This window comes from Ictalurus punctatus, chromosome 19, assembly GCF_001660625.3.
Source record: "Ictalurus punctatus breed USDA103 chromosome 19, Coco_2.0, whole genome shotgun sequence".
NCBI classification, from domain to species: Eukaryota; Metazoa; Chordata; class Actinopteri; order Siluriformes; family Ictaluridae; genus Ictalurus; species Ictalurus punctatus.
The window spans coordinates 162,647-176,403 of NC_030434.2; the positions used below are offsets into that span (position 1 = coordinate 162,647).

Below are 13,757 nucleotides of genomic sequence, written 5' to 3' on the forward strand. Positions count from 1 at the left end.
ATAGCTACATTCCTGGAGTTCTTACGAGGACGTTTTTCAGCAGGGTTGGCTCCTTTTACAATCAGGGTCTACGTGGCTGCCATTTTGGTCAGCCATGCCCCTACTGATGGAGCCTCTGTGGGGCAACATCCTCTAACTTCGAGGTTTATGCGTGGTGTCAGGCGGCTGAGGCCATCTGCAGACCACGCATACCTTCCTGGGATCTTTCTGTGGTCCTGGAAGGTCTGTCAGGTGTGCCATTTGAGCCCTTAGAGTCAGCCTCTGAGAAGCTTCTGACTCTAAAGGTTGATCTTCTGCTGGCCTTCACATCTCTCAAGCATGTAGGAGATCTACAAGCTCTCTCTGTTGCCCCTTCCTGACTTTGCCCCTGGATTAACAAAGGCCTTCCTATATGCTAGGCTGGATAATGTTCCTAAAGTGCCTACATCTGCTGCCCAGCCAGTAGTGTTGCAGGCTTTCTGCCCTCTTCCGTTCCTCACACTGGAAGAAGAGAAATTGCACCTGCTGTGTCCAGTAAGGGCTCTCTGTACTTACGTCCACCGTCCACAGCTGCTGGTCTGCTTTGGCGGTGACAGTAGTGGTGATGTGTCAAAGCAGCCCATTCTAATTGGATAGTGGAAGCAATCACTATTGCTTATGAGATGCGTGGTCTCACTACGCCTCTGGGCATAAGGGCTCATTCCACTAGGGGTGTTGCCTCCTCAAAGGCTTTGTCCAAGGGGGTACCCTTACAGGATATGTGTGCTGCAGCAGGGTAGTTTATGCTGCACACATTCATTCGATATTACAGCCTCAATATACATTCCATTCCAGGCTCGAGTGTCTTGCAGTGACCGTCGGGCTCGGATTTTTTTGTACAGGCCATACCGTAAGTATGACGGAGTGGTCATTGTCATTCACACAGCAACGTTGAGTTCCCTTTGAAAGGGAATGTCCGGGTTATGCATGTAACCTTATTCTCTGAGAAGGGAAGAAGACATTGCTAGCTTTGTCATACTGGGGCATGCCTGGGAATCGTGCATTCGCTTCAGATAAGAGAGGCTGATGGCACGGTTCACAGGCGCTGTTTTTATATTATGTGACGTGCTTAATTGTCACGTTACCTTATCCCGGCAGGCCTATAAATATGCATGATGTTACACAAGCCTCAGATGCTGTTCATGTGCAAGGGTGCTTCACATAGTCTGGAGCTCACACAATGCCTCGTTCCCTTCTCAGGGATACAGGGTTACATGTGTAACCCAGCTGTTTTTGCCCCATTCAAGTTCACATTCTGTGTGTGTGTGTGTGTGTGTGAGTGTGCGCGTAGGAGTGGATTTAGTAATTTGCGGGCCTTAGGCAAAATAAATGAATGGGGCTCTCATTCCAGTGTTTTAATGTTGATATTTAAATTTGTTGCATGTTATTTTGCATTAATAATTAATTTGAATTTTTAGGGGCCCTTGGCCTACCTTTGTCCAGTGCTAAGTCTGCCTCTGTTTGTGAGTGCGGTGCAGGGCTCCTTATTTATTCCCTGCCTTTGTATTCTGATTTGCATTCTGGGCATTTTCTTCCCCTTGCACTCTCTGTGTTGTAGCTTTCCGTGTGTGACTTCCCGTGTGTGTGTGTGCGTGTGTGTGCGTGTTTGTGTGAATGTGCGCTTATGAGTGGATTTAGTAATTTGGGGGCCTTAGGAAAAATAAATGAATGTGGCCCTCATTCCAGTGTTTCAATGTCGATATTTAAATTTGTTGCATGTTATTTTGCATGAATAATTAATTTGCATTTTTAGGGGCCCTTGGCCTACCTTTGTCCAGTGCTAAGTCTGCCTCTGTTTGTGTGTGTGGTCCGGGGCTCCTTATTTATTCCCTACCTTTGCATTCTGATTTGCATTCTGATTTGCATTCTGGGCATTTTCTTCCCCTTGCACGCTCTCTGTTGTAGCTTTCCGTGTGTGACTTCCCATGTGTCTGTGTGTGTGTGTGTGTGTGTGTGTGTGTGTGTGTGTGTGTGTGCTTGTGCATCTCTCCCAGAAAAGTGCATTACCGAGCTACTCCATGGAAAAAGAAGAAAATAATTTCTCAGGTCAATGCAACAAAAAATTAAAAAAAAAATTAATTAACAAGTAATAAAATTATATTGTATCATAAAAATATAAATAAAATTGTTGCCTCTAATGAGTAACAGGCTTTTCAAAGTCATTTCTCTATGAAAGGCCATTTCCACCTCATGAACAAAACCTTTTAACTGACTCATAATTATAGCAAAGTTATTATACAAGTAATAATAATAAAAATGTTTTTTTTGGAATTGCGATCTTGCATTAATAAACAATAATGATAATCACAATAAACTTGGTTCTTTATACCTGGTGGAATCAGAGGTGTGAACCTGTGACAAATATCCAACATAAAATGAGCATTACTATGGTAATAATGAATTATAATAAAAAAAATCTTTCATATTTAATTATATACATATTAGAGATGCACCGATGTATCGGGACAAAGGCTAAAAACATCCGATGATCAGGGCCGATTATATCCTGTCAATCAAAAGAGGGCGGGAAAACACATCGATTTCGTGCTGTGTGTAAAGATGTCTCTTGTGTGGAATGATGACAAAACTGCAGTTTGTAATGTCTGTAAGCTCTGCACTGATTTTACACCGGAAGTCAATTTTCACGCACGCTGAATTAAAGGGCCAGAATACCGTTGAAGGATTTAAGTTGAAGATGAATTGACAAAAAAAGTACATATTGCACATAAAAATATATTTGTAGAGTAGTGTCACGATTTCCCCTTTAAACAGTGTGCTATGGAGCATGTGAGCGCGCATGCACGAGCAGGTGCTGCTTTTCCCTTGTTGACAATCGTGACATTTCGACCCGTGCATTTGTTTGTTTCTGTTATGTCTCCTTCCCGTTCTGTCATTGGTTGTTGTTTCACGTGTGTCTGAATTGCCCTCAGCCGTCAGCCATTACAACACTGATTATGTCGGCATATATACTGCGCGCCTCCCAGCACACAGCGAGGAATATCAGATAAGAAACTTAGATAAGATATATTAGAGTAGATTAGTTTAGAGGCCTTTCCATAGTTAGCCATAGTCATAGCCCATGTCATGTTTCATGTTTAGATTCGTCTGTTTAAGTCACGCTGGTGTCTCCAGTCCCACGCTATTGTTCATGTTTCTTGTTTTGTTTCTCGACCCTGTATTTCCGTGACTACGACCTTGATTCCTGCCTCGCCCCTTTATGGCTGTTTGCCGATCGCCTGACCTTTGCATATTTCTGGATTACGTTTCTGTTCACTATTTGGATTTACCTGCCTGTGTCTTTATCTTCAATAAAACTGTTGAAACTGCGATTGCATCCGTCCTCATTTTCCTTTCGTCACGACATGTGACAAGTAGTAGATTTCATATCCACTTAATATTAATTTACAAAAAAGTTTATATTATATATTCCCAGTTTGATAAACAATGATGACGTAGAAATGCTTTTGTTTGTGGCGAGTGAATGTGAGACTAACAGGAGTTTTTTTTTAGAATTCAGTCAATGTTAATAAAAGTAATAACATTCAATAATTTAAGAAATCTTACTTTAATCTTTAGAATTCAGTTCATGTGTTAATGTTAATTAGAGTAATGTTTTCTGTTTATGAGACCAGTTACTGTGAAACAACTTGTTGAAATGGAGAGAATAAAGTTTTTATTTGCATTTCTTTCAGAATTCTTTTAAATTAATCATTATTAATTTAAAAGAAGGTATAAAAGGCAGAACTATCAGTATCGGTTATCTGTATCTGCCGATATCACTCTGAATAATCGGTTATCAGTATCGGCTGACAAATTTAGTATTGGTGCATCTCATTATGTCATGTATCAAGAAACTCTGGACTCCACTTCCCATCAGCCACTGCACTGCACTAGCTGTCACATGACCACCTGCACGACGTATAATTTTGGGCGCTCGGGAGTAGTGCCCTTGGGGGAGGGTTCTGTCATGTATCAAGAAACTCTGGACTCCACTTCCCATCAGCCACTGCACTGCACTAGCTGTCACATGACCACCTGCGCCTGACTCACGTTTTGTTAATGAGCACTCTTGTGTGTGTATATATAGTCCTTGTCTGCAGTGGTTGCTGGTCTTTTGTTGTCCTAGACTCTTGTTGTTTATGTCTCGGTGTTTTGTTTCATGCCACAGTGTTATACCAAGTTGTCTTAGTGTCTTTGTCTTTGTCTTTGTCTTTGTCTTTGTCTTTGTCTCATAGATTCGTGACAGAATGAAAGACCATTTATCAGAAGCAGCAGATCACCAAGATGGACACCTGGTTTGCAGCATACGCGGAGTGGTATAGAGGGCTATTGGAGCAGGGAAGAAGGACAGATGCACTACTCGCTCAGAATAACCGCATGCTAGGCCTGCCGCAGCCGGACAGACCATGCACCAGGCCACACCCGGCATTCATAAAGGACTACGCCATGCCACGCCGACAGGAGGGGGAATCTGTGGTCAGGGCTGAGACCAACTCCCACCCTCCCTCCCCTATTACGGCTCTCGTTCAACCTTCCTGTTCGGCTGAGGTCGTCGCTCTGCCTCCCTGCTCGGCTGAGGACGTCGCTCTGCCTCCCTGCTCGGCTGAGGTCGTCGCTCTGCCTCCCTGCTCGGCTGAGGTCGTCGCTCTGCCTCCCTGCTCGGCTGAGGTCGTCGCTCTGCCTCCCTGCTCGGCTGAGGTCGTCGCTCTGCCTCCCTGCTCGGCTGAGGTCGTCGCTCTGCCTCCCTGCTCGGCTGAGGTCGTCGCTCTGCCTCCCTGCTCGGCTGAGGTCGTCGCTCTGCCTCCCTGCTCGGCTGAGGTCGTCGCTCTGCCTCCCTGCTCGGCTGAGGTCGTCGCTCTGCCTCCCTGCTCGGCTGAGGTCGTCGCTCTGCCTCCCTGCTCGGCTGAGGTCGTCGCTCTGCCTCCCTGCTCGGCTGAGGTCGTCGCTCTGCCTCCCTGCTCGGCTGAGGTCGTCGCTCTGCCTCCCTGCTCGGCTGAGGTCGTCGCTCTGCCTCCCTGCTCGGCTGAGGTCGTCGCTCTGCCTCCCTGCTCGGCTGAGGTCGTCGCTCTGCCTCCATGTTCTGCTAAAGACGTCGCTCCTTTTCTTTGCTTCTCTCAGAATGTCGTTCCCCCTTCCTGCTCCACGGAGGACATCGTTCCCCCCTCATGCTCCGCGGAGAGCATCGTCCCTCCCTTGGGCCTCGCGGAGACCCTCGCTCCTCTCCCTGGCCTCGCGGAGACCCTCGCTCCTCTCCCTGGCCTCGCGGAGACCCTCGCTCCTCTCCCTGGCCTCGCGGAGACCCTCGCTCCTCTCCCTGGCCTCGCGGAGACCCTCGCTCCTCTCCCTGGCCTCGCGGAGACCCTCGCTCCTCTCCCTGGCCTCGCGGAGAACCTCGCTCCTCCCCCCTGGAGCCTCGCGGAGAACCTCGCTCCCCTCTCCTGTCCCGTGGAGGACGTCGCCCCGCTTTCATGCTCTGCCGAGGACATTTCCCCGCTTTCATGCTCTGCCGAGGAAGTATCTCAGCCTCCCTGTGCCGTTGTGGAAGCCGCTCGGCCTCCTGGTTCTGCTGGGGACATTTTGCCCAGGGGGCCAGGACCACCAGATGGAGGACGTATAATTTTGGGCACTCCAGGAGTAGCGCCCTTGGGGGAGGGTTCTGTCATGTATCAAGAAACTCTGGACTCCACTTCCCATCAGCCACTGCACTGCACAAGCTGTCACATGACCACCTGCACCTGACTCGCATTTTGTTAATGAGCGTGTGTGTGTGTGTGTGTGTGTGTGTGTGTGGTCCTTGTCTGCACTCCTTGTCTGCACTGTTTGCTGGTCTTTTGTTGTCCTAGACTCGTTTATGTCTCGGTGTTTTGTTTCATGCCACAGCGTTATACCAAGTTGTCTTAGTGTCTTTGTCTCATAGTACATTTGTTTAAATAAATGTTATCTGCACTTGCTTCTGGCTCAACCTTGATTCGTTTTATATATATATATATATATATATATATATATATATATATATATATATATATATTTTTTTTTATATATATTTTTTATATATTTTTTTTATTTATATATTATTTCAAGATACTGAGTCATAACGTTAACAGTAGAACAGTTGTATTCAGGTTTACTTACATTGCTTTTCTAGAGGCTGCAATCACAGGGATCAGCTTCAGAAGAACAGTTACTGGTATCTTATCTGTACTGTAATATTTACTCAGGTCAAACTCTTCCAGCTCCTGTGCTGATGTCAGTAACACAAACACCAGAGCAGACCACTGTGAAGAAGAGAGTTCACTTTGTTTTCCAGATTTCAGGTAGTGTTGGATTTCCTCCACTAGAGAATCATCACCCAGTTCATTCAGACAGTGGAACAGATTGATGGATTTTTCTGTAGGAAGATCTTCACTGATCTTCTTGATAATGTACTGATCTGTTTCCTCTATGCTCTGGGAGCTACTTCCTGTCTGTGTTACTAAGGCCTTTAATAGATTCTGATTGGACTTCAGTGAGAGACCCAGAAGAAAGCGAAGGAAAAGATCTAGATGTCCAGTCTGACTTTCTAAGGTCTGATCTATAGCACTCTTGTGTACATCTGAGATTGTATTGTTTCTCATTCCTCTTTCAAAGAACTGATACTGACTAAGAGCATTTCTCTTTTCCATCATGAATGTCAGGTGCACATACAGAGCTGCGAGGTGCTCCTGAATGCTCAGATGAACAAAGCAGTACACTTTACTCTGGTGAAGCCCAAACTCCTCTCTGAAGATCTGCGTACACACACCTGAGTACACTGCTGCTTCTCTCACATCAATGCCACACGCTCTCAGGTCTTCCTCATAGAAGATCAGGTTCCCTTTCTTCAGTTGCTGAAAAGCCAGCTGTCCCAGTTTAAGAAGCATTTCTTCATCACTCTCCTGCTTCTTTGAGTACTTTTCTCTTATGATGTTTGTCTGAATGATGAGGAAGTGTGTGTACATTTGAGTCAGAGTTTTGGGGATCTCTCCACTCTCTGCTTCACCCAACATTCTCTCTAGAACAGTGGCTGAAATGCAGCAGAAGACTGGGATGTGGCACATGATGTAGAGGCTTCTTAATGACTTCAGGTGTGTGACGATGTTATTGGCCAGGCTCTGATCACTGATTCTCTTCCTGAAGTACTCCTCCTTCTGTGGGTCATTGAACCCTCGTACCTCTGTGACTCGATGGACACACTCAGAGGGGATTTGATCAGCTGCTGCTGGTCGGGAGGTGATCCAGATGAGAGCAGAGGGAAGCAGATTCCCTTTGATCAGGTTTATCAGCAGCACATGCACTGATGCTGATTCAGTAACATCACACACTCTCACTGTATTCTGGAAATCCAGAGGAAAACTACACTCGTCCAATCCGTCGAAAATGAACAGAACCTTTTCTAACCTGGACATTTCTGTTTCTTTTGTTTCATTAAAACAGAAATGAAGGAGCTCAATCAGACTCAGTTTCTGGTCCTTCATCAGATTCAGCTCTCTGAAAGGAAGTGGAAATATGAGGTGGATGTCCTGATTTGTTTTCCCTTCAGCCCAGTCCAGAATGAACTTCTGCACAGAGACTGTTTTTCCGATGCCAGCGACTCCCTTTGTCAGCACAGTTCTGATGGGTTCATTTTGTTCAGATAAGGGCTTAAAGATGTCATTGCATTTGATTGGTGTGTCCTCTGTTGTTGTTCTCCTGGATGCTGCCTCGATCTGGCTCACCTCATGTTCATCATTGACATCTCCACTGTCTCCCTCTGTGATGTAGAGCTCTGTGTAGATCTCATTCAGGAGTGTTTGGTTTCCCAGGTTTATTATCACTCCATTCAAACACTGAAACTTCTTCATCAGATTTAATTTGAACTCTTTCTGGAATTCTTTCACAGCAGCAGATTCTTGGTCGTGTCTGTGAGAGGGTGAAGTAGGAACATGTGGTGAGGCATGGGGTTCCATTATTAGACTTTAAGATCACATTTTTTCAGACTGGTTACCACAGATAGTTCTTTATGATGATCTCACTATGTGTTTATTTTATTCTACTGTATGTTTTCTATAATCTAATCACTTTGTAGTTAATAACAGCAGAGAGGGTTATAATACCAGTGTCAGTGTCACAGTCATGTTGTTGGTTTGTTCTTACCCTGTATCTCTGATGATCTTTCTTATTCTGTCTCCTGCCTTTTGTGGAACACTGTGAACAAAAATTGTAGTTTCTAATTTTCCTTACTTAAACATTATAGTCTAAACATTAGCCTTAATTTTATACAGTGCTACATACAACATGACAATAACGAACATTGTGGAACTGGAGATATTAATTTGGCCCTGTTTTAGTTCCAGTTATTCTATGTTTTATTTCCTGTATAGCCATTAGGGATGTGAATGAACAGGTAGTGTGTTCTAAAGAGATGCCAGTACAGATACAATTATCAATAAATCTTTTTAAATAAATTGGATAAATAAGTTGGATAAATTCATACATTTAAAATCTATATCCTGAATTTATATATTTCTGTATAGCTGCTTTGGGATAATGTCCATTGTTAAAAGTGCTATACAAATAAATCTGTATTGAATTTAGTTGAATTGTCAGAAAGATTCAAAGGTATAAAACCCCAAACTATAGCCAGGATAATCCTACAGCCTGGATTTTACACCACTCCAACACGTATAGGGCAGTTCATGTTAGCCAGTCCACCCACTGGCATGTGTCTGGAAGGTGACAGGAAATTGAAGAACTCAGAAAAAACTTACACAGACAAGGGGGGAACATGTGAAACTCCACACTGACAGCCACTGCAGACCCTGGAGCTGTGAGGCATTCAATATACATTTCTGTCAATCTGTAGATACTGTCAAAAGCTTTCTGTATAGCTTCCAAATTTTTCATACAATGCCATTTTCTGTATTAAGTTTCAGAATAAAGTATTAAGTCTATGTTATAACGCAAGGGACAAGATTTATGATAAAAAGTCATTGCTTGTGTTCATATATTAGATATTGTTTCTTTTTATTTCAGCAAAAGTCATTATAAAGATATCACTCTGGATATTCCACCAACCAATGGTGATCTCTGGAGTTTAATACACAACAACATACCCTTAATTTGTCCTTGCTATTAATTTTAAAATCAGTGTTTAATATTTACATCATTTCTATATTAGGTGAAAGTATTGTATCATCACTACAACCAATATAATATAACAAATATCAAAACTATCAAAACTGCTATTAATGACTGTGCAGCACAGCCTTTATAGGGACATTCAAGACAAAATCTCAAATTTTACCACTGACTGTTTTAAACATCCGTATTCGTGTCTTACAGTGATGAAGCAGCAGGCACTTTAGTGAGATTTCCTGAATGAATGCTGGTGTAAGTCTAGAAGGTTCTTATGGCTTAGTATCCTGTCAGTGGCTAAATCATGCTAAGTGGTGGACTAGCCTGAAATGATTGGACATACAGTGCATCCGGAAAGTGTTCACAGCACTTCACTTTTTCCACATTTTGTTATGTTACAGCCGTATACCAAAATGGATTCAATTAATTATTTTCCTCAAAATTCTACAAACAATACCCCATAATGACAATGTGAAAGAAGTTTATTTGAAATCTTTAGAAATTTATTTAAAAAAAAAAAAAGCACATGTACATAAGTATTCTTTTCCATGACACTCAAAACTGAGCTCAGGTGCATCCTGTTTCCACTGATCATCCTTGAGATGTTTCTACAATTTGATTGGAGTCCACCTGTACAGAAACATTTCTGCAGCATTGAAGGTCCCAATGAGCACAGTGGCCTCCATCATCCGTAAATGGAAAAAGTTTGGAACCACCAGGACTCTTCCTAGAGCTGGCCGCCCGGCCAAACTGAGCGATCGGGTGAGAAGGGCCGTAATCAGGGAGATGACAAAAACCAATCAGGCCTGTATGGTAGAGTGGCCAGACGGAAGCCACTCCTCAGTAAAAGGCACATGACAGCCTGCCTGGAGTTTGCCAAAATGCACCTGAAGGACTCTCAGACCATGATGAAACAAAGATTGAACTCTTTGGCCTGAATGGCAAGTGTCATGTCTGGAGGATACCAGGCACCTCTCATCACCTGGCCAAAACCACCCCTACAGTGAAGCATGGTGGTGGCAGAATCATGCTGTGGGGATGTTTTTCAATGGCAGGAACTGGGAGACTAGTCAGGATCGAGGGAAAGATGAATGCAGCAATGTACAGAGACATTCTTGATGAAAACCTGCTCCAGAATGCTCTGGACCTCAGACTGTGGCGAAGGTTCCTCTTCCCTCAGGACAACGACCCTAAGCACACAGCCAAGATAACAAAGGAGTGGCTACAGGACAACTCTGTGAATGTCCCTGAGTGGCCCAGAGAGAGCCCAGACTTGATCCCGATTGAACATCTCTGGAGAGATCTGAAAATGGCTGTGCACCGACGCTCCCCATCCAGCCTGATGGAGCTTAAGAGGTCCTGCAAAGAAGAATGGGAAAAACTGCCCAAAAACAAGTGTGCCAAGCTTGTAGCATCATACTCAAAAAGACGAGGCTGTAATTGGTGCCAAAGGTGCTTCAACAAAGTATTGAGCAAAGGATGTGAACACTCATGTACATGTGCTTTTTTTTGTTTTTTTATTTGTAATAAATTTGCAAAGATTTCAAACAAAATTCTTTCCCATTGTCATTATGGGGTATTGTTTGTAGAATTTTGAGAAAAATAATTAATTTAATCCATTTTGGAGTAAGGCTGTAACACAACATAAAATGTGGAAGTGAAACGTTGTGAATACTTTCCGAATGCACTGTACAGCAGCCCCAAAATGATTTTGGACACATAAGCCACACTTACAGATGTATGAGTTTTACTGCATTACAAAACAACATGTCAAACAAAGTAGCATTTATTTTAAAGATACCACAAGCACACTTTTCAAGCAAAACAATTCCCCAAAAATAGATTTTGAATGAGTGAAAAAAAGTTTTTGGACACTTAATGTCTTCATTAATAATTACAGTTATAGTCTTTGGTATTTATTTTGCCATCCTGTTTATCTAGTTAAATTTCCCTTAAACTATGACTTTAGCAGTGACATTAACAGTGAGATGTTACCTGTGTAGAAGTGAGGAGTCTCCATCTTTAAACTCCAGAGGAAGCTCCCTAGACTGATCACTCTTCATGGAGATACAGCTGGGTGCTGGTGATTCTGATCCCTTTCCCTGGTGTTTACTGCACAGCATTATAGACAGTCCTTTAGTGATTTATATGCAATCTTTAAAGTTTTACCTAACTTGTTAATTTAATGAGGATTTAATTTTACTTACAATGAACAGAATCTAACATTTTTCATGCTAAGTGAAGATTGTTAGATTTTCATTAATAGTAAATAAATAGTAAATAGTATTAATCCCTTACACCCCAAATCGCAGACTGTGCTCCTTACAGTGTAATCTGTTAACTGTTCCACAAACACCTAAAATCTATGGGTGACAGAGCTTTTTCTGTCTATGCTCCTTCACTTTGGAACTCTCTTCCTCCTGAACTCAGGGAAGATCAGACTTTTGGCATTTTTAAAGCTCTTCTCAAGACACACTTTTTTAAACTTGCATTCGACTGCTGATGTCTTTTTAGATTGTTTTATAATTATTTTTTATTATTAATGTTGTTGTTTTTTTTTCTTATTAACTTTTATTTGTTTTATTTTTCTGTGGACTGTGAGTTTATGTACAGCGCTTTGAGAAGCTGCTTTAAAGGCACTTTATAAAATAAAGTTTATTATTATTATTATTATTATTATTATTATTGCTATTATTATTATTATTATTATTATTATTATTATTATTATTATAAATCCTTTGGTTAAATGATTCCTTTCATATGTACTCAATAAATAATTTAGATATGAATACTTAATGACTAAAATACAAAGACACTGTAGGTTACCATGTTTTTGAGGGCGGGGACAAGTTATCTGTGTCCAAATCAGGAGTCTCCATCGTTGAATATTATTAAAGATTGCACAAACAGTCCTGAAGTCCTGAGTCCTGAAGAGTCTGGTCTCTTCTGCTGGAATGGATTACACTTCTAGAAAACACAAAAACAAATGTGCAGTTAAACTTTACAATAACTTTCACATTTTTGCCCTAAAGAAAAATGTGCCTCCTTTGAAAAAAAAAAAAACAATCCTGTGTTTACAGTATTGCAACCAGTGGTCGGCCTACACACAGGGACCGACCCTCACATTCTCAACATCAAATCAGTCATTCATTTATTATCAGCAAACATTTTATCCTGATCAGGGTCACAGTTAATCTGAAGTGAACACACACACACACACACACACACACACACACACACACACACACACACACACACTTACTACACATTCAGTTGCAGAACTTTGTTTCCTCATTAAAAATTCGCATTGGGGTCTGATCTCCTCCAAGTGTTAAACTCTAGAATCACTCTTAAATGTCAGAACACTACAGCAATGGTTCTCAAGTTTTTCAGCTTGAGGCCCCACTTGTGTAAGGTGCATCCCCTAGAGCAGAGGTTCTCAACCTTTTGGAACTAAAGCCCCCCCACCCCCCAAGCCTTCACTATTATGAGGCACACCCCCCATATTGGAGGAGACCAGGTATAATGATTACCTGTTCTATATAATAATCTATCTATCTCTCTGTGTATATATATATATATATATATATATATATATATATATATATATATATATATATATATATATATATATATATATATGTGTGTGTGTGTGTGTGTGTGTTTGACTGATAGATCGATAGATAGATTTTTTTGCTTTTGTATTTTTTATATTATTCAACATCACTTTTATGAATTTAGAACGGACAGGTATGGAACATGAATGATCAAAAATGTTTCTGAACACTATAACTACTTTGGACAAGAGAACTAGGCTGTAATAACGTGGACTATTTTACATGTAAAACATACAAATTATGTAAATATGGACGAAGGGTACGTCTCGTTATCCATGAGGTTGTTAAATCCCCGGCTCTCAGCCCCTCACTGAACAGAGCAGACGCAGAGAGAGGTGTGTGAGTGCAGCGGGAAAGCGAGACCTCGCGCTTGCAGGAAAGAACTGGCGACATTTGGAAAGGTAATAAGGTTTGTACAAAAAGTCGCCAGGCGCCCTTTTGTTTTTTTTTTGTTTTTTTGCAAAAAAAGTCTCTAAAGGGGTCTGAAAAGTAGCTAAGTTGGCAACACTGGTCTGCAGTGACAGCTAGATAAAAGGCATGCTAAACTCCGCCTCTCCGCAGTAAAAAGAAAATACAGAAGGAGAGAGAACGCGGAGTTTTCCCATTTAAGCACATTCAATTTGAAGAGCAATAAAATACACCTAGGACCCAAATGACGCAATGTCTGTGAATTTAAAAAAAATTCGCGCCCCAGTTCCGATCTCTCCACCACCCCCCGACTGAGAACCAGTGCCGTAGAGTCAATTATTTGTTTTTAAATTATATTCTACAATTTCTATGCGGCCCCCAGTTTGAGAACCACTGCATTACAGGAAACACACACACATACACACATACACACAGCTGTGTATATTGCATTCAGTTGTAGAACTATGTACATTGCACAGTACAGACACACACACAAACAAAAAGTGTCTGGAAAAGTATTTTTCAGATAATACATATACTTATTGTAGTCTGTGCAACTATGATGTTCTTACCAATGGTTGT

General features: G+C 42.0%; 1 protein-coding gene across 5 annotated transcripts in view; it reads right to left on the minus strand.

The window, feature by feature from the left end:
• Window positions 1-13,757, minus strand: part of LOC108279581 (NLR family CARD domain-containing protein 3) — a 34,465-nt gene that overhangs the window by 8,516 nt on the left and 12,192 nt on the right. For all 5 annotated transcript variants that reach the window (XM_047162196.2, XM_047162195.2, XM_047162198.2 and 2 more), the window contains exons 2-6: window positions 11,977-12,117; window positions 11,146-11,262; window positions 8,784-8,840; window positions 8,170-8,220; window positions 6,151-7,935 (exon numbers count right to left, since the gene is read on the minus strand). In XM_047162196.2, the coding sequence (XP_047018152.1) occupies window positions 6,151-7,935; window positions 8,170-8,220; window positions 8,784-8,840; window positions 11,146-11,262; window positions 11,977-12,029 (2,063 nt within the window). In that variant the 5' untranslated portion in view covers window positions 12,030-12,117. The remainder of the gene's footprint in view (window positions 1-6,150; window positions 7,936-8,169; window positions 8,221-8,783; window positions 8,841-11,145; window positions 11,263-11,976; window positions 12,118-13,757) is intronic.